At 37.7% G+C, this 21,879-nt stretch overlaps 1 protein-coding gene across 1 annotated transcript; it reads right to left on the bottom strand.

The window, feature by feature from the left end:
• Positions 1–1,261: 1,261 nt before the first annotated feature.
• Positions 1,262–19,074, bottom strand: ttc39c (tetratricopeptide repeat domain 39C). The gene is made up of 14 exons (XM_055218802.2): positions 18,402–19,074; positions 16,112–16,160; positions 13,856–13,984; positions 12,691–12,805; positions 12,100–12,469; positions 8,986–9,154; positions 8,129–8,222; positions 7,771–7,878; positions 7,576–7,685; positions 7,366–7,489; positions 7,184–7,281; positions 5,577–5,681; positions 3,096–3,134; positions 1,262–2,845 (listed from the first exon to the last, which is right to left on the bottom strand). Exons 1-14 carry the CDS (start codon positions 18,548–18,550, stop codon positions 2,756–2,758), a joined length of 1,749 nt encoding a protein of 582 aa, XP_055074777.1. The 5' UTR covers positions 18,551–19,074; the 3' UTR covers positions 1,262–2,755.
• Between the last annotated feature and the right edge of the window lie 2,805 nt (positions 19,075–21,879).

Raw genomic sequence — 21,879 nt, 5'->3', positions numbered from 1 at the left:
GCATTTTTTAAACATATCAAGCTTGTAGCCTAATAAAAACGTACAAACGATCTTAGATAATGTACAAATAATAAACAGCATTTTCCTGTAGTAAATTCCCTCTTTTATTCGTGTTTATGTCAGTTTTAATTACTCTCAGATAACTTACAAATTAATTAATTTGTCGTTTTTGAATTATTATGATAACGAGGGGCGTGGCTACAACACAGACGTGACTAGGAATTCACAGAATATCAAAGAAACGGTGTGGTGGAGAAAATTGTAACGTAAACTTTGCTTTTATGATTTTTTTGGTTTTACGGTATGAAATATTAAACTTTAATAATGTGCTAAAACGACTTTAACTTCAGCACCATGGACAGTATATCGCACCATATAAGGTATTTCCGTACAGCTAGCTACGCGCCCACTACGCACCGACCTGATTTTTAGTTTAAAAAAGTCAACATGACAGTTTATGTAACAGTAATAGTTTAAAATAAATAAGTAAAAAAAATAAAAAAAATAAATTCCTTGTTTTGGCCTTTAACTATTTACATTTATATCAAATTAAAAAAAAATTAGGCAGGGCAATAAACGCAAGATGAATATTTTTTAATGGTTTTAAGCACAGCTCATCCAATCAGAATTTATGAATAAAACGTGTTTCATTGTATTTAAATGTTTATTATTTATATTTTTTGTCACACAGATGTATTTTGTTGCACATATGTTTTTCTTTATTTCTTTTTTGCACCTAAGCCAGCTGGTAAAGATTTATTTAAGTGTTGTTTGAGTCTGAGATACTAGATTAGGCTGAATAATAAACCAGAAATAACCCACTGTCGGTTTGGCTATGTACAATACAGAACCGAAAAGTTTGACGTTCAATAGCTATTATGTAACTTACAGCAGAATAACTTAAATTAACGACTTATTTTTGCTTGATAATATCTAACTAAATTAGGTAATAAACTTCACTGATCTAGTCAATTTATGTTTAGTGTCTATTTTTACGGACTCTCTAAATAACTTACCTGCATTACGCCATGAATGAAGCAGTCATTCAGCGTAGTCATCAAGCACGTGCATGACGTAAAACGTAGAGAGAGCGTCAACGACCAAGGTAGCTTGAACGACGACTGCACGCGTTCCAAAGTTATTGTACTTAAATGGAATTAATTTAAAGCACTGAAAAATACAAAAAGGGCTAAAATTGCAAAATCCTGCATTCACAATCAAAATTTAACGAATACAGAACAGAATTCGGGACCAGTTTCACTGTAAGTTTAGTCATTTTATTATTCAACTCCTAATTGTATTGTCCTCACAAGGTTTTCATACCCTGAACATCCAATATATTAACATGTTTCACAGTGAAAACAAGTTTTAAGTATTTAAATCAAGCCTCTTGACTTGGCAGATGTTACTGAGAGCCTAAAGGGTCTTGTTTATAGATAATTACTGAATAAGTTAATGAAGCCCTGAACGGGCAGAGATTTGACATCTAAGGGACCGAGAAAATAAGGGAGTTCAAGTTTCACAACAATTTCACAATATATACACCAGCTAAAACAAGTTCAAGTTATTCAGAGGCAAAATTATCAAAAGGTGATACTGATGCGCTACAAATAATAAACTTAGGCCGACAACATTGTTACAGAACATCTGGCACAAAACAAATACAAGATACTTGTTAAAAACAAGAAAAAATTTAACTAAATCAAATGAGTTCCTCTGACCTAGAGGAAAACTGGTAGGTAGTTGTGCATGGTTTCTCTCTTCAGAAAATATATCCTGTTGTCACAAGTTGCTGACAAGCAGAGGACATTATAAGAAAAGGTATAGCAAAGTAGATGCTAATGTTAATGCTAACTTAACATACAACGTTTAGGGTAATGGCATGTTTTCCAATGACTGTTACTGATATATTATACCATAGACTGTTATACATGTTAAAATATTAGCATTGAGAATTACAAAAAAATATATGTGGTGTAGTGTTATATGGTCATAGCAACATACAGTACGTAATTAATACATACATACAATCAAAAGTTTCGATGCAATGACTGCAATATTCCTTGACTAGTCAAGAGATAGACTGATATTTAAGAATATCTGTGGCACCGATTGACCAACTGACAGTGTTTTACGTGAATCTGAATACAAATTAGTAAAAAGTGTTAATCTAATATAGTTTCTTATTTGCTATCATAAATTGTAATATATTGATCAACGTGCTTCCCGTATACTGGATAAAATCTATTATCGGTCGACCACTACACTAGACATTGCCGTGGTAAATACGATCATGATCTGGCACATGTATAACTTTAGATATCTCATTAAGATAAATGGTTAAGCAAGATATTTTTGTGTAAATGCTCTAATGTTAAAGTCTAGTCCATGCTAATGTACTTAGTAATGTAGGGCAAGCTATAGTAAAGGATCTACTTGATTCATTGTGAGATTTGAGTTCCTGTCCGTCCAGATTTTCCAACACGCATAACGCTATGCATCCAAAATGTAAAGTGAGTGTATATGTGAATGCAAAAAAAAAAAAGAGATGATTGAGACCAACAGCTACATGGACAATTATTTGTGAACCAGTTTTGATACAACACCAAGTTGAAAAGAAAAATGTAAAGTTGATCCTCTGAAGTCAGATAACTTTTGTTTTTCCTTCCAGAAAAGCACACTACTCCGAATGGCTTTTTGTTTTAAAAGTGCTGGGCAGGAGTGGTCAAGGTGCACTTTTTTGGTTGGGACGGGGTCAGTGGGGGACCACTTCTTTTATGGAGGCGAGGGCAGAGTGGATACGCACGTGCAGTCTGTTCTCGAAGTCGTACCCGGTGTAGTTTTCCTGCAAGTAAATGCATAGTCGTCCAAGTGAACGTTTTTGGAACATTATGGGATGGTTTCCCGGACAGGGATTAGCTTGAGCCAGGACTAGGCTTTAGTTTAATTATGAAATATAACTAGTTTTAACAAACATACCTTACAAAAACATTACTTGTGTAAGTTTTTTTCAGTTTGGACATCTCGTACATTTATTTTAGTCTAATCCCTGTCTGGGATAAGATTTTGGTGATATATGGTAACTTTAGTCTTACCTTGGCCTGGAGCAGTAATGACCTTCCTTTACTCAGAGTCTTACAAGAAAAGAAATCCAAAAATTATTACAGTGAATAAGAAAATAAACAAAAATACAATATCATTATAAACTCTAATTTAGTTTAATTAATTTTACGTAATATATATTTCATGTAATATTGTGTTCCTGTAGCTCAGTGTTAGAGCATTGCGTTAGCTGCACAAAAAAAGTCACTTATATAAGATAAAAGCTTCTGCCAAATGCGTAAATTTAACTAACAAGCTATTGTTTGTTAGAAAATATTAAACAGTACCTGTACATGCAACCCTGTATCACGAAATTACGGTATGTACCTATGGTCACGTAAATTTGTGAGTGTTTTCCGTGACACTAACACGTTTTCCCGCCTTTTTTGCGTGAACGTGTCACGTATTTCTTTCACGTGTCACATATTTGTTACTCAACTCCTTTTTCCTATTTATAAACCATTGAGCTTCAGTTTAGGGTTAGATTTGGTGTTTGCATTAGGATGTCACTTTAAGTATTGGTTTCAACCTTTATTTCATGATTTTTTATACTTCATGATTTTTAAACCATTGTTGCCTGGCATTAGGGTTAGAGTTGGGTTTGGGTAAGGAATGGATGTCATTTTATGTAAATCTAACCCTAAACTGAAGCGATAATCGTAAGAAAATAGGAAAAACAGTTGAGTAACAAAAACAAATACGTGACAGTGACACATAAACAGAAATAGCGGAAAAACGTGTCAGTGTCACGGAAAACACCCACAAAATTACGTGACTATAGGTACGTACAGGGTGCGATTTGCCGGGGGGGATGCGTGGGATTTCCCCCTTTCTGGTCAATGTATCCCTGCCTCTGCTTAATTATTTTTATCCCTGGGGGGGATAAATTTATCCCCCCCCTCAAAGTGATCAGTGCTACTACACTTGTGGCGAGACGGATCACAAAACTTATCACTGATCCGTGGTTTGATTAAAGTCAATTTTGTTTTAAAATGCGCTACTTTGGCTGGCTCTGATACAGCTGCCGCGCGCAGCCTCTCTGTATTCACCGCTCTGCAGACTTGCTCAATGTCCCGCCCACGGCGCTATCTGATTGGTTACAGACCCGGTTACACCTCACGAGTAGCCTATCAACACATGCGAGATGGTTATGGAGCTGTGTGTCGAAACGGTGGAAGGCAGCATATTCATCCGCATATTAATAAAGCGGGAATAAACATCACAATCTGATTATCTGTTTATGATGACAAGCAGAGTTAGTGTCCCAGTCACACCACTGAGAATGGCCGAAGTTACACGCAGATGAGGCGTTTAGCGAGGCGAGGGCGCGTCCAGTTTGCGCAAATGAGGCTAAGTGACTAACACATAATGCATCTGTCTTTTCTATCATTTCACTGTAGCTCCGCATTGCGGTGTAAAGTTAATATTATTACTTTAAAAGCAGCAGTAAAACTGTTTCTACTGTAATGGTTTAACTTTGCAATCAAGACATTGTTCATATTTATGTTTAAGTTGACACTACATTGTGCCATACAGTTTTGCCATTCAAGATTTAATTCTTACGCGTTTTTCGTTGTGCATGATCACAGTTCATATGTGTGGGGAAAGATAAGCTATTAGAAAAAAAATATTGCGTTAGGCTGCTTCATGAGTTAATAAGAAAAAAGATTTTACAATTCCTGCAAATGCAGTGATGAGTTCATGTTCTCATTATTTATTTTTATGAATTAAAATGTTTTGAAATGTGCTGTGGACAGAGACGCATTATGTCAATAAGCTCATAATTTGCGCTAAAATAGTCTAAATGTTAAGTTTTAAAACCATTTTAAAAAGCTGGTTATATTTTGATGTTTCTGCGCAAGTTAAGCAGACAGTGAGGTTCGGGTTTGTTCCGATCAGAGCTCGTGAGCGGAGAGCGCATTTCTGAATATTAGAAATATTTAAATTAGAAATATATAAAAAAATAATAATAATATTATAATGGATTTTTGTTAGGTCAGACAATGATTACCACATTTCTCTCTCATATTGCTCTTCATAACCACTGAAAACAGTAAAAAAGTAAAAACTAGTGGTGGGTACAAAATAACTCATGACGAAATATGGTGGGTGCCCACCGTCGCCGAAATCGACGCCTATGAAAACATCCCCCCCTCTGTTTTTTTCACAAATCGCACCCTGGGTACGTAATTTCGTGATACAGGGTTGGTACATGAGCTGTACTGAGAAAATACTTAAATTCATTAGTTGAATGACTAATTGTAAATAAAGTTAGGGTTAGGGTTAGCGAGCAACGTTTGTGTACTTGAATATTTTAAATCAAGTCCACTACTTCTGTGTTAATCCCTGGCAATGGGATTTTGAGAATAAATCTTTTGTGTCAATGGCAAATATTACATTTTTAAAGCCGATTCATTTCATCCAGTGAAGTACTGAAAAATGAGAATAAGGAGAATTTGAAATGTTTTATTTACCTCAGGCTTAGCCAGTAACACACAGCCCAGCTCATAGCAGGAATAAGGCTGAACGTAGCTATTGTTCAGACGACCGTACTCATCATGTGCCGCCAGCTGGAACGACTATGAACAAACAAACAAAAACAACATCAAAAACGATCCATAAATGGGCCAAACGCCACATCTAGGTAGCAACACACACTTAAAATATCTGTCAATGCTACACTCTCAGAAATAAATGTACAAAAGTTGTCACTGGGACAGTACCCTTTCAAAAAGGTACAACTTGAAGGTACATATTGGCAGTTCAAAGATACATATTTGTACCTACATACATATTAGGAGCTTTTTTAAGGGTACTGCCCCAGTAACAGCTTTGTACCTTTATTTTTGACAGTGTACTGGTAATAAAAGTTAACATAATTTAGTTTTATGCAACCATTTTCACCTACATTGAATTGACAGAAATGCAATATAATATACATAACTATGTTATCAGTGGTATGTAAAGACCTTAAGTAAGGAACTGTACTGACGTTTTATCTACATACACCATGGGCCCCCTTACATGGAAATTGCCATTTTGTGTCGGCATGTTTCTAAAGTATCTCTAAATGGACAAACTGCTCTAAAGTGCACATTTCATCACTGTTGTCTCAAACGACGACATGTTTGTCCTGTGGCATCACCTATCCGTTTCGAAAGGGAGGGGTGAGCGGTACATATTGAGCGCTGGTTGCAATTCGCCATCTTACCACTTGATGCCTCTAAAATCTACACATAGCACCTTTAAGGTTTTAAAGGGATTGTTCGGCTAAAAATTATATTAAACTCATAATTCACTCACCCCGAAGCCGTCCATTTTTCAGACGAACACATTTTCAGTTATTTTAGAAAATGTCTTTTATCTTCCAGCTGCTAAACAGTAAAGTTATGGGGTCCAGCTCCTTTAAGTCCGAAAAATGTGCATATATCCTTCCCCAAAGAATCCAAACGGCTCCAGGATGATAAACACAGGTCTTCTGAGGGTAATCCTTGCGGTGTTGTTGTAGAAATATCAATATTAAAAACTTTATAAACCCCATCTTAAACTCCTCTGTATTCAGGAGAGAGTATCAGCGTAGTGTACTCACTTTTATTAGTGACGTATGACAAATTCGGAGGGTGGGGGCACAGAGCAGCAGCAGAGAAACCTCCGTAAACTGTGTACGCTCTCATCTTGAATGCAGACGCGACTAAGATGCCGTCGCTACCGGAAGCTAGTTATTTTTGTTTATAAAGTTTTAAATGTGAATATTTCTACAACAACACCCCACGGATTATCCTCAGAAGGCCTTTGTTTATTATCGTGGACCTGTTTGGATTTCTTTTGTGAAGGATGGATGCACAATTTTTTGACTTGAAGAATGTGGACCCTGTAACTTTACATTTGATTAAATGAAAGATCTAAAACATTTTCTAAAATAACTAAAAAATTTGTTCGTCTGAAAAATGATGGACATATGCATCCCGGACGTCTTTGGGGTGAGTAAATCATGGGTTTAATATCATTTTTGGCCAAACTATCTCTTTAATAGCAACAGATACTCTATAGAGGTTCAACCAACACAACAAGATGAACAAACCTGAACAGCATCTTTAATATTTCCGAGACATTTTTGAATAGCACCAAGCAGCAGATGTTTCAGACCAAGACTTGACTGGTCATCCAGTCCTTGTAGCACTAAAACGTAAATAAGAAGCAAAATATTGATTGACAAATCTTAAAGGCTGACTAACAACTTATGTTATTTATCATGGTACCTACCTTGGTTCATAAGCTGGAGTTTAGAGGAAGAGCAGTTTGGAAGAGCTTTCCATAAGTACAGCACCTCCACAACACCCAAAATGCACAGCTCTCGTGTGAGGGGGACCTTTCTCAGTTTTTCTGCCTGTCGAATGGTAGACAAGGGTTTTATGATTGTTTATAACGTGACAATATAAATATAAAATGGGGGCTTTGTGAAGTAAAACATACTCTTTTCAGTGCAAACTGCTCGATCTGATTGTTCTTGCGTTTAAACAACTTCTGGACGTCTCGAAAGACAGCTTTGGCTCCTTCGAGATCACCAGAAGCCCCCTGACATACTTTTAATTGAGAAAAGCAAACATTTCGTTATACTAAGAAATGCATACAAAATAAAAGAGTGTAAATCAAGGAATACATTCAGACCTCCAGTGAGGTAAGCGTAATAACACTGTGACCATCGGGATTCGTTTTTCAGTCTTTCGAACGACCTGTAAGCATCTTCGAAGCTCATCTCGATCATGCTGCACCAACCTGCGAAACATTAAATAAAATACAAACAAAGTTTTTAGTTATATTTATTAAAGCACTTTTAAACTGTACGAATTGGTCACAATTTTGCCATTTGAGAAAAATGTAAAAGACCGTAAACGTTTTTTTGTCGCATTCTCTTACTGGAATTGTATTGTACTGTATGACAAGCAAAAAATCTAACGGGTACATAAAGTTCATACAACGTGTACCCGCCCGAAAACATCTAGATTTTAAGATTCAGAAGTCTTACCGATTTCGTACAAGCACACGTGCTGAATCTCTCTTTGGTCTGAGGCGAATTCCAAAGCATCCTGAAATGACGCCAATGCACTGTTGATTTGGCACTGAAAGAGAAAAATTGGCATAATCTGAGCAAAGTTTCGCAACAACTTTCAAAAACAGCATGCTTTATTATAGAACTTAAAGGGATGGTTCACCCAAAAATGAAAATTAGCCCATGATCTACTTACCCTCAAGCTATCCTCAATGTATCTGATTATCTTTTCTTTAGAAGAACACAATCTGAGTTATATTAGAAAATGTCCTGGGTCTTCAAAGTTTTATAATGATAGTAAATGGTGCTTTTGGTTTGAAAAGGGAAAAATAAATATATTAATATTTTTCTTTAAAAAAATGGCCTCAGAAGGCCATGTGGATTGTTTCTGTAAAGGATCGATGGAATTTATTGGGCTTCAAATCAGAAGCACCATTTACTACCATTATAAAGCTTGAAACAGCCAGGACATTTTCTAATATTTTCTTTATATAATAAAAAGATAATATACATCGAGGAGGGTGAGTAAATTATGGGGTAATTTTTATTTTTCAGTCATAATTTCATCCCCAGTGAGTCATAATAAGGTAATGTATAATTTGAGACGTAGAATGTTAATGGCTGGCTTTGGCACTGTATGCATTTAATAAAGCCTCACTAAATTAGTGCTTACGTACTAATTAAATATTATAGTATCGATAACTCTACTATTATTATTTTGTTGTGGCAATCCATTATGAAACACAAATCATCTTCTCTGTTTTATTCCCATCATTTCCCCATCAAATAACTGTGTCGTAAAATCTCTGATCTGCTATAGTCTTAACACAAACCTCTAATCTCTGCACTCGTCCTCTAAAGAAGATGAAGAGGGAAGAGTTTGGGTAAACCATTGCTTTCTTCTGCAGGATGGCTTTGGCCTCCTGGAGCCCAGCACGAGAGTCTGAGCCGTCCAGTGCAAAGAAAGGCTGGACCACGGTGTGGTACCACAACAGGGCCAAACTGAGAAAGAGATTAGCAAGTAAAAGAAAGAAATAATGTAATAATATACTATTTATCTGTCTATCCATCTATCCCCTCTTAACATTTAGCCTCTCTTACAAATGAGCATTTCACATTCTGTCTGCCTGTCCATTTGTCTGTAAATCCATCTGTCTATCCCTCTATCTGTCTGTCTATCCCTCTATCAATCTGTCAGGTAATCCGTCAGTCTGTCTGTCTGTCTATCTATCAATCCCTCTATCCGCCTGTCTGTCTTTCCCTCTATTCGCCTGTCTGTCAATCCATCGGATCTATCCATCACTCCATCCATCCATTCGTCTGTCTATATATCCCTCCGGATTGACAGACAATCCGTCAATTTGTCTCTCTATCCCTCTATCAGTCTGTCTTTCAATCCATCTGTCTATCCCTCTATCAGTCTGTCTGTCAATCCGTCTGTCAATCCCTCTATCAGTCTGTCTATCTATCAATCCCTCTATCTGCCTGTCTGTCAATCCGTCTGTCTGTCTTTCCCTCTTTTCGTCTTTCTGTCAATCCGTCGGTCTATCAATCCATCGGGTCTATCTATTACTCCATCCATCCATTCGTCTGTCTATATATCCCTCCGGATTGACAGACAATCCGTCAATTCGTCTCTCTATCCCTCTATCAGTCTGTCTTTCAATCCATCTGTCTATCCCTCTATCAGTCTGTCTGTCAATCCGTCTGTCTATCCCTCTATCAGTCTGTCTGTCAATCCGTCTGTCAATCCCTCTATCAGTCTGTCTATCTATCAATTCCTCTATCTGCCTGTCTGTCAATCCGTCTGTTTGTCTTTCCCTCTTTTCGTCTTTCTGTCAATCCGTCTGTCAATCCCTCTATCAGTCTTTCTATCTATCAATTCCTCTATCTGCCTGTCTGTCAATCCGTCTGTTTGTCTTTCCCTCTTTTCGTCTTTCTGTCAATCCGTCGGTCTATCTATCACTCCATCCATCCATTCGTCTGTCTATATATCCCTCCGGATTGACAGACAATCCGTCAATTCGTCTCTCTATCCCTCTATCAGTCTGTGTTTCAATCCATCTGTCTATCCCGCTATCAGTCTGTCTGTCAATCTGTCTGTCTATCCCTCTATCAGTCTGTCTATCGTTCAATCCCTCTATCTGCCTGTCTGTCAATCCGTCTGTCTGTCTTTCCCTCTTTTCGTCTTTCTGTCAATCCGTCGGTCTATCTATCACTCCATCCATCCATCCGTCTGTCTATATATCCCTCCGGATTATCCCCCTGTCTATCCCTCTATCAGTCTGTCAATCCGTCCATCTGTCAATCCGTCCATCTGTCAATCCGTCCATCTGTCAATCCATCTGTAAATCCATATGTCAATCCATCTGACTATCCCTCTATCCGTCTGTATGTCAATTCATCTGTCTATCCCTCTATCTGTCAATCTGTCTGTCTATCCCTCTCACAGTCGGTCTGTTAATCCGTCTGTCAATTTGTCTGTCTATCCCTCTAATCTGCCTGTCTGTCAATCTGTCTGTCTGTCAATCCATTTGTCTATCTATCACGCCCTCTATCTGCCTGTCTGTTAATCCGTCTGTCTGTCTTCCCCTCTTTTCGTCTTTCTGTCAATCTGTCGGTCTATCTATCACTCCATCCATCAGTCTGTCTATATATCCCTCCGGATTATCCCCCTGTCTATCCCTCTATCAGTCTGTCAATCCGTCCATCTGTCAATCCATCTGTCCGTCTGTATGTCAATTCATCTGTCTATCCATCTATCTGTCAATCCGTCTGTTTATCCCTTTTACAGTCGGTCTGTTAATCCTTCTGTCAATTTGTCTGTCTATCCCTCTTATCGGCCTGTCTGTCAATCTGTCAATCCATTTGTCTATCTATCACTCCATCCATCTGTCTGTCTATCTATCCCTCCATCCATCTATCCATCCATCCATCTATCCCTCCATCCATTTATCTATCTATACATCCATGCGTCTATTTAGTTATCCCTCCATCCATCAGTCTATCTATCCATCCCTCCGTCCGTCCGTCTGTCTGTCTGTCCGTCCATCCATCCATCCATCCATCCATCCATCCATCCGTTTAGCTATCCCACCATCCATCCATCTGTCTATCTATCTATATCTCTCCATCCATCCATCTGTCTATCTATCCCTCCATCTGTCTGTCGATCTATCCATCCATCCATCTAGCAAGCTAGCTCTCCCTTCATCCATCCGTTTGTCTAGCCATCCATCCATCCATCCATCCATCCGTCTGTCTAGCCATCCATCCATCCATCCATCCATCCTCCTAGCCATCTATCTATCTCTCATCCATCCATCCATCCGACCGACTGTCTGTCTATCTATCCATCCATCCGTCTATCTATCTATCCCTCCATTCATCTATCTCTCTATCTATCCCTCCATTCATCTATCTGTCTATCTATCCCTCTATCTATCTGTCTTTCTATCCGTCATCCATCCCTCTATCAATCCATCTGTTTTAGCCTATGTTGAATTAAGCATTCTTAAATTAATTTATATTAATAGATCTGCTCATTGCAATCTGTCCTCTTCTGGCAATAAATTAACAAAACAAGCGTACTTTATACACACAGAATTATGATAGTTAAAATAATTGGTGTAAAAATGGCTGTACTCATCTATGAATCTGTAGTTTTATAGCATTTGCTTCTTCATAATGCCCTTTATCTCTAACTGTGACCTTTCAGATTGCATTAATTATGTAACCCCAGCGTGAAATCAGTTTAATAGCACGACAACATGCTGACACACACACAAACACACATTGCTGCCTAGTACTCATATTTCACCTTCAATACAAGTGAAAATATTCATTCTAAACATAAAAAGGCACTAATAATAGTAATGCTTCACTCATCACACTGATAATATAACGTACAAATATCTTAAATGTTTAATAAAGTCATCCACACTTACGTGGCAAGTGGCGCTTTCATATCCCTGCTTTCACTGGCATATGCCAAGGAGGCAAGACCTTGGTGACGGTCACCAGGGAAACCCAACAGGTTGACGATCTTGAGCAGGTGTGGCGGTACCATTGAAATACAAAGGTGAAAGAGCCCATAACCAAAGCTCACCGAACCCTTCAGACGGTCCAGAACCTCTTCAGTTACCCTGCCGCTGCTCTCCGTAGGAGACGCGTTGTGGTTGGCCTGATCGGAGGCCATCGCCCCCTCCTGGTCGGAGGATCGTCTACGGCAGGCCTCTTGCAGCTGACTGATGTCGCTGTAGCATTTGTTGTACATTTTCCAGGCCTTACGGAGGATCCAGCCTCCTTTGATGTACGCTAAGGAGCAAGTAAAGAGCATATTACACTTTAATGTGCTATTTTGTAATTAAGGCGATTTCCTCAAAACGTGAATGAAGCATTAAATGTAAAGTAGCTTTATTTAATTGGAAAGGGGTTGAGAAAGTACAGTTTTTGGTGCAAGAAAACTAAACTAACACGAGAAAAATAAAAGAGATTTTACTCAAATTGTTATATTACAATCATCTTGTGTACTATACCAGACAGCTCCTGTTTGACGAAGGACAGTACGGCAAGATAGACCTGGCAGTCCGCCACGATGATCTGCCTCTGAAGTCGATCCACAACCTCCACCCCTGACCGCTGAGAGTCCATCTGACGTGGAGATAAAATTGCTATTTATGCATTTGTTGCACACTTTTATTCAAAATGACTTCGCTAAATGATTTAAAGATCTGTGCATTTCCATAATCTATGCTCTACCGCGGACACGTTAAAGGAAAAGTCAATTTTCTTAAAAGAAAAATCCAAATAATTTACTCACCACCATATCATCCAAGATGTTGATGTCTTTCTTTGTTCAGTCAAGAAGAAATTATGTTTTTTTTTTTTAGGGAAAACATTGCAGGATTTTTCTCATTTTAATGGACTTTAATGGACACCAACACTTAATACTTAACTCAACACTTAACAGTTTTTTCAACAGAGTTTTAAAGGACTATAAACGATCCCAAACGAGGCATAAGGGTCTTATCTAGCAAACGTTTGTCATTTTTGACAAGAAAAATAAAAAGATACACTTTTAAACCACAATTTCTCGTCTAGGTCCGGTCCTGAAAGCGCCAGCGACCTCACGCAATACGTCATGACGTCAAGAGGTCACAGAGGACGAACGCGAAACTCCGCCCCAGTGTTTACAAGTGTGTTGAAAGAGGACCGTTCCTACGTTGTTGTATGTCAAATGATACCAATTAATGTCTTTGTGTTTATTTTTTTAAATGGTCCGCAAATGTGCGTTTTATATATGTAACACGTGACCTCCCTACGTCACTGCACATTTATGTTAGGTCGCGCTGGACCGGACCTAGACGAAAAGTTGTGGTTTAAAAGTACATATTTTTTATTTTTCTTGTCAAAAATGACGATTATTTCGCTGGATGGGACCCTTGTGCCTCGTTTGGGATTGTTTGTAGTCTTTTGAAACTCTGTTGAAAAAACTGTTAAGTGTTGAGTTAAATATTAAATGTTGGGCTCTATTAAAGTCCATCAAAATGAGAAAAATCCTGCAATGCTTTCCTCAAAAAACACAACTTCCTCTCGACCGAACAAAGAAAGACACCAACATTTTGGATGACATGGTGGTGAGTAAATTATCTGCATTTTTCTTTTAAGAAAATTGACTATTCCTTTAATGCACAAACTTACGCTCTTCTTGATTTTGTTACGGATCGTCTCGATGACGCCGGCATTGTCACTCTCGCATAGTTTTTCAGTGGTCCTCAGATCATCGCTGGCCATCTGCATTTTCTCTTCCTCGAACGTCATCATGGCATTCTATGAGTAAACAAATTTAAGTTTTTTCGTTTTATCATAGATTTTATCAGTAGAAGTTGTTGTTTTATGTACCGTATTTTCTGAACTATAAGTCGCTCCGGAGTATAAGTCGCATAAGTCAAAAAATGCGTCAAGAAGAGGAAAAAACATATATAAGTCGCACTGGACTATAAGTCGCATTTATTTCGAAAACTATTATTCTTTTTGGGGTCATTGGGTTTGTTTAGTTTTTCTCCATTGTCTTCAAGTTCATGTTCCAGTAGTAACAGTTTTTTTCAGGGTTAGGCTACAGTAGCAACATATAGCGCCCTCTCATGGCTGTAGATGGTAATGTTTTCTTTTGGTTCATGTTATTCAGTATGAATTAATTTTGACATATAAGTCGCACCTGCCTATAAGCCGCAAGAATAGCCAAACTATGAAAAAAAGTGTGACTTATAGTCCGGAAAATACGGTATATAGCACCTTTCATAGCTCAATGTCGCTCACATAGTGCTATACAATACATTTACACATCCACATGCACAATACAGAACACATAAGGCCACATACACAATACAACACATAAGGACAGATACCAATTCATCCTAAAAGAGAATAGATGTATTCATCAAACATAGGAAACTGAAACCTGAATGAACATTCACATCTATTGTTTGTAACAAACAATGGGCAATTCATAGATCGCAACGCTGCTATGCTACAGTATATAGACAAACGCATTTCAGCTACACTTCGTCTAATCCTTAACAATGGGTAAGGTAAGAGTGCCTGGTATCTTTCTTTTTTAACATTATGTTAGTGATGACAGACAGAAACATTTCAAACAATATCACACAGCAAGCGGCACAAAGTTACAGTCTCGGGAATAAAAATGATTATATTGCACTTTTGATCTTGCTTTCAATTTATAGAGACACGTAAAAAGTCTACTGTGTTGCATTGGGGGATACTACAAATTCGAAGGCAAATGTAGAAGGTCTGGGTATTCAATGCAAACAAAACATTTGCATAAAGTATGCATACTGCACACTACAAAAATAGGAACTAGTACAAAGTTTCTAAAGAAGACTCTCTGTCTCTTTATCTATTACTTTCATCTCATTTTCACTTCCTAGCCTCTCACTTCATCTAATTGGCAGGATGAAACGAGAGCATAAAAGTGGTTTGTAGGAGGAGTAAGAATGAGAGCGGGTGCTGACCATGTCATATAATGATGATAACAAAGATGGACTATGCATGATGGGCTGATGTTGTTCACTAGCCTAATTTGATAGGGAAGTGCCTATGATGTTAAAACACTCAAACACTCACAAAGTGCTATCATGTCTTGCTGGCTAGGATGTCACACAAGCCGGCAAGTTAGCGGGGTCAGCAGATACTTCAAGTAGGACTGTATTTGCTGTAAGGCTACTTACATAACATTTTCAACCAAAACTCTGTACGTTTTTTCACGTTTTGGCCGTTTGTTTACACAAAAGCAGTGCTTTTGGGTAGGGCTGCACGATAAATCGCATGTGATTGTCATGCGCATCTTGTCAGTAAAGCCGGTTCTTTGATTAGTAGTAAATCGCCATCAGCTGACAAACGGAGCAATTTCGCAATAATTATCGCGGACGTATCGCCTGCGATATGGCCCAGCTTGTCAGTGAACTACAGCTTTGTGTAGTAAATGTGCTCCATTTGAAAGCAGGTGATGGCGATTTACTACTAATCATGGAACCGGCATTTATCGACAAGATGCGCATTCCTATCGCATGCGATTTATCGTGCAGCCCTACTTTGGGGTCCTGAAAGCGCAAACATTTGAAGACAGGTTTTGAAGTGCAAGTATTTGAAAACTTGAAAGCTTTTTGTTTCCATGTAAACTACTAGTCCATCTAAACAAATCTGCTCGATGCTTTTGCTGTCTTGATTGTTTGTATTTCTCAATTTGTAGAGAAATGCGGATTTGTGCAGTCATGTTAAGTTTTTTTGCCATCTACTTACCTGGCACAGCCTTTGTAGACGTTTTTGTGAATCGGTGTTAATACAGATCTTTTGTAAATCGTTGTCGTGTGTGTGAAATTCTCAAAAAACTCAAAAGAAAATGTAAATTTTTTTTACTACATCATGTCATTTACTTACCAAGAAGCTGACGAAACTGGCCCCAAAGCTCATTAATGGACTATGGGTCCTGCAGACAGAATTAAAAACAAAGAATTAGTTTTAAGTCATGAAACCCAGCCTGATCTCACAAGAATTCGTATGTATTTTTACAAGTTGGCTAATTTGTATGAAGTGAATCGTACAAAAAACATACACAGTGTTGGGGAAAGTTACTTTTAAAAGTAATTTCATTACAATATTAAGTTACTCCCCAAAAAAGTAATTAATTGCGTTACTTAGTTACTTTTCATGGAAAGTAATGCTTACTTTACTTTTAAGTTACTTTTGCGTTGCTTTTTATTACTTTGCAGGTGTTTTTATGACTGAGAAGTTCTGCATTCAGAAATTGCATATTTCCATCGCAAAAATGTGAAGCTCTGGTGTGCCATCTCCAATTCTGACTAAAACTGTTCACGCATAAAGTGCATAATTCTACGTTAATACGTTCAGTGTAATTTAGTACATTGTTTTTTTTACATCTAATTAATTAAATTGAAAAGTAACTCGCATTACTTTATAAAAAAGTAACGTATGCGTTACTTTACTCGTTACTTCAGAAAAGTGATATTATTACGTAATGCACGTTACTTGTAATGCGTTAACTCCCACACTGAACATACAATTATCATTATAATTGAAAATGTCCCATCAAAAATGCCTCTGAAATCCATTTAGAATCGATTTTGAAGAATAAACAATCGATTTTGAATCGATTCTGTGTGTCGTGCACAGCTTTTGGTCAGGAGTCGTCGTTTATAACGTGCATTTAAAAAACAATACTCATTAAACAAAATCATTCAAAATATTCTTAATCATCATGAAAATACCTGAAACAATTTGAAGAACAGCGATATATAAATATTCCTATATATATTTCCTTGAATAGCGTTCGTAATGCTACTTCTTATGTGGCACAAAGGTAGTTTCTGCACGAGAGCGCCCTCTGGCTTTGGGATGTGCCAGGATTGAACCGTAATTCATTAAAATTCATTCATTGAGAAAACGCACATTTGCACGATTAATCGTGACATCCCTATAATAAACAATAACGAAACCCCACCCTTAACCCCAACGTCACTGAAGCAAAGGCAAATTGTACAAAAATGTACGAATGTGGCCGTGGCCGTACAAATTATTAGCCACATACGAATTGCGTTGTGAGCCCGTACTATACAAGTAATAACTTTATAGACCTTAACATTTAAAACACACACAAAAACAAAGTTTTCTGCCAAAATAGTGGGGGGAAATGTCTAAAGACTGGATTTGAAGAGTAAAATGTGTTCCTATTACCCGTAGAGCCAATGTCCTAAGCTTGTAATAGCATGAAACATAATAACCATGAAAACATTTATTCCTTAGGAATGTCATTAAGTAGCATTTTTCATTTGATACAAACAAAGAGGTTCACACATAAATGTTCATGTGTATGTATTCAATCTGGTATTGGCTTCAGAGGACGTAGTATGTAGCACACACTTAGGACACTTTATGGTTCAATATTACACTGCTGAAAATGGAGGAAACCTTAGGTCCGTTTTTTTGAAGTACATGACAAGAGAGTGGTTTGATGAAGAAGGGTATAACTGCAACCTTAATATCTCCAAATGGCATTGGTAAAAACAAGCTGGGTGCTCCAAAGAAAGCGTGGTGTCCCCAATTGATACATAAGACGCGCTCCCAACACTTACCACCCACCTTTAGAGTTCACACGCTCATTTGAAAAACTTGCTTGGTTTAAGTGGGAAACCGTCACATGACCTGTATCCCAATTCGCCTACTTATACTATGCCCTAAAAGTATGTACTGTTTTTGCTATGGGAAAACAAAACCAGTACATTTGTGTGCTTTGAAACAGATGGGACATACTAAATTTCGTCTACTATTGATAGTATGCGAAATAGGATGCAGGGATGCTCAATGTCCCCTCTATGACGTCATGTGCACACTCTCGACCTCCAATAGTGTAAAGTGCACGCTTGGGCCGACGTGACGTCACGCAATGCTTCTCGCCAGGTGCCAATACATAAGATGCACGATCATCGCAACGCGCTTTTGCATGTATCACGTATGCATGCACAACAACCTTCTTCCGTAAATGGATTTCACATCTGCATAAGCATGTGACAAAATTGCAGAAGGAGAATGCAAGATTGCAAGAATGTTTGTCGTCATTTTCATGAAATCAAAACAGAAAGTCAAGGGACCGGACCGGTTACGCATAAATAACATTTTAAAATAAACAAAGAAATGAAAAGATGGGTCTCACCTGTATCTCTTAAAGAGCTCGTCGCTTTCTTTGAAGCCATTGTTGAGCAGCATATTGATGCCTTGAAACGCCAATTCGGCGTCATCTATCTGTTCGGCTTTCTCTTCAACCTGCTGCTGCTGCTGTTGTGGATGATCGGGGCCTGCCATCTTCTCGTTGTACTCTTTTTACACGACAATAACCCCTAACTGCGTTTAATAGACCATCACAATCATAAAACACCGCAGTGAAGATCGACTGTCAAGTTGTTTTGTTTAAGTACATGCACGCGCTAAATCAAACAATCGCCGGCGCAAAAACCAACATCTGCGCCTGTGCCATACAAATGCCTTGACATTTTCATCACCAACGCACGATTAAATGTAGTCGTCTGGATAAAATCCGACCCCTTCCGCGTCCAATCTGCAGTCCTAAGGTGTTTTTAGATCCGCGGTCTTCGCCTCCATCAGGCCGCCGCGAGCTGTGAAATATCAACCGGCTGTGTGCATTACGCAATATTAAAGGCGCATCGGAACCGTGGCGTCTTTCATGCGGAGTATCCGCCTCTCATTCACCCGCTGTGATATGAAAGGTGATTTAATAGACTGAGGTTTTGAAAAGGATGAGGGCTCACTCACAGCTTCCTCTTGACAGTCGCACACCCTTTGCACCCAACCAGGAAATTACACCATTAACCCTTTGCTTGCCTGAAATAACGCACAGTAAACAGGCTGTGCGTTCAAAAGGAGTGGCTTGTTAAAATAAAATAAAATAAAATTACGGTTAAATACATTCGAATTTGGAGTGGCGTGTATATGTCCAGTATAATTTAATAGATTAAAAATAAAATAATTAAATTAAAAGTATTAAATGTAAACTTTATATGACTAAAAACATTAGACATTGGAGTGGGTATTTTTCTTAAAATAAATAAAATCAAATTTAAATAAAATATTTTAAAAAATTAAATTAAAATTATACAATAAAAATGTAGAATTTAGAGTGTTTTTTTTCCAAAAAATGTCAAATTTAATTAATAAAAATATCAAATTAAATTAGATACTATATAGGCGGTTTCAGCAGTAACAACATAAACAAACGGCTTTCGTGGAACAAACGTACATTCTAAAAAAGATTGGGTTGTTTTTAACCCAGGGCTGGGTAACTATTGGACAGAACAATTTTCTAAAATGACCCAAATAATGGGTTGTTTTAACATAACTGCTGGGTTATTGTTAATCAACCATGTTGAAACAACCCAATAGTTGGGTTAAAACACCCAATTATTTGGGTCATTTTAACCCAGAAATGTGTTCTGTCCTATAGTTACCCAACCCTGGGTTAAAAACAATCCAATATTTTTTAGTGTGTAACTTATGGTAAATTTCACCAAGAATCAATAACAACAGAGTCCTTTTAGAGTAGTTTATTTCTTATAACAAGCTAAATAAATAACAAGTTGAGTACTTTAGTTCAAATCATAGCTAAATCGTATCGAAAACTACACTGAGCTAACGTAGTGTAAAATGTGTACTAAGGCAGTGGTTTTCAAACTGGGGGCCGCGAGAAGGTGCCAGGGCGGCCCCAGTTTTATGACATTTTATGAAATACATTAATTTATTATGAATTCTGTGTAATTAAACCTAAGAAAATAAGGCTACTAACCAAAAGCACTACTTTTTTGTATAATTTAATGTTTTTTAATTAAAATGTTGAGTTTTACAACAGTTTTTTGTCACAAATTTTCTTTGGGGGGCCGCGAAGGAATGCATGGTACACAAGGGGGGCCGCACGCTGAAAAAGTTTGGGAACCACTGTACTAAGGAAGTGGCGGCCAGTGACTTCTTTTTTCGAGGGCACTCGATGCGAAGTTCGTCACAATATGTATGTATCCCATCATGTGTGTGGTTCGTAATCTCAAAACATGTGTTCCGCGCGTCGAGTGATCCTGTGTGCATCACGTGTCCCGTCAAAACAAGCACCTGCTGCACACGCGTCCAAAGGGCCCATGACAAAAGAGACGCCCACGATTGGCAGATACTCGCATAATCTTATACGTAATCAGAGTTTAGTGTTAAGGGAGTGTCATGTGTGTATTTTGTGAAAGTGAGCGTCTCTTTTATCACAAACAGCTTTGACGCGCGTGCAGCAGGCACCCACCTCGACAAAACACATGATGCACATGATCCACATGACGCAACAAACACACATTTTGAAAACACGAGCAACACACATGACACTCCGAACACATATTTTGAATTTGCGCCCCTCGGAAGAGCAGTCACGAGTGACCACTGATATAATGTATACAATATTAACTACAGATCGGCTGCCAAACCTCCCTTCACATAGCGGTAATCCATGATCGCCATCTTCCCTCATCTTTTGGAACTAGTCAGGCCATTAAACAAACATAGACCGAAGTTAAGTTCCGCTTAGATGTGTAACTGCATACGATGAAACGGTCAATAAGGACATTACAATTTGAAGCTTATTTCTAAAATAAATTAAATATAATTAAATGAAAATATTGAATTATATAAGTTAAATTAAAAAAACATACAATAAGTATTACAATTTACAGACATTAAAACAACAAAAAAGATTAATTAGTGTTTATTATACAATGGTACTTCATTAACAATTTTCTATTAAAAAGAACAAAATTTTTGTTCTTTTTCTGAATTGTGCAATATCTAAACATATTTCCCTTGGCCAAACACTAAGTAGTGGTTGTCTGTTTATGCCCCATAAAAATTATATTCACCCAAGGGCATGAACATTGAGAGGTTGAAGTGTCAAGAAACACTACAAACGTTTGAATTAAAGGGGAGTCTTTCACAAAACTAAAAAAAGTAAAAAAAATATTTGGTGTCTCCAGAGAACGTATGTGAAGTTTAAGCTCAAAATACCATATAGATCATTTATTTTAACATGTTAAAATTGCCACTTTGTAGGTGTAAGTAAAAACGTGCCATTTTTGGGTGTGTCCTTTAAATGCAAATGAGCTGATCTCTGCACTAAACGGCAGTGCCGTGGTTGGATATTGCAGATTAAGGGGCGATATTATCCCCTTCTGACATCACAAGGGGAGCCAGATTTCAATGACCTATTTTTTCACATGCTTGCAGAGAATGGTTTACCAAAACTGGGCTGATCTTTTACACATTTTCTAAATTTATAGAAGCAATGGGGACCCAATTATAGCACATAAATGTGAAAAAAGTCAGATTTTCATGATATGTCCTTTTTTTAAACATTTCTAGTCTTTTTATTTCCGTTTCTTTTCATTAGTATAAAAACTACGCCCCTGTATTGACCACACGTGTGTATAACATAAAGCAGACTGCGGGCAAAAGTGCATGATAGAGAGAAAAAAAGCAAAAAGCATTCATTTTATCTGTTTTACTTTTAATTTTTACCATCGATAAAGAATTGTCATAGTTGATGAAAGGTACTGGCCTTTTTTGCATAGCTTATTTATTTACTAAGTGACTTT

The sequence above is a fragment of the Misgurnus anguillicaudatus genome, chromosome 23, assembly GCF_027580225.2.
Source record: "Misgurnus anguillicaudatus chromosome 23, ASM2758022v2, whole genome shotgun sequence".
NCBI classification, from domain to species: domain Eukaryota; kingdom Metazoa; phylum Chordata; class Actinopteri; order Cypriniformes; family Cobitidae; genus Misgurnus; species Misgurnus anguillicaudatus.
The sequence above is the reverse complement of the archived record's forward strand: the minus strand, read 5'-3'. Positions and strand labels throughout refer to the sequence as shown.

Bases quoted from the DNA above. Each gene is read 5' to 3' on its own strand.
- ttc39c (XM_055218802.2), bottom strand. From the start codon at position 18,550: ATGGCAGGCCCCGATCATCCACAACAGCAGCAGCAGCAGGTTGAAGAG. The intron at 9,155-12,099 runs GTAAGTGTGGAT...TCTCTTTCTCAG, and splicing joins ATGAAAGCGCCACTTGCCAC to TTTGGCCCTGTTGTGGTACC. The intron at 7,282-7,365 runs GTAGGTACCATG...TTTACGTTTTAG, and splicing joins ACTCCAGCTTATGAACCAAG to TGCTACAAGGACTGGATGAC.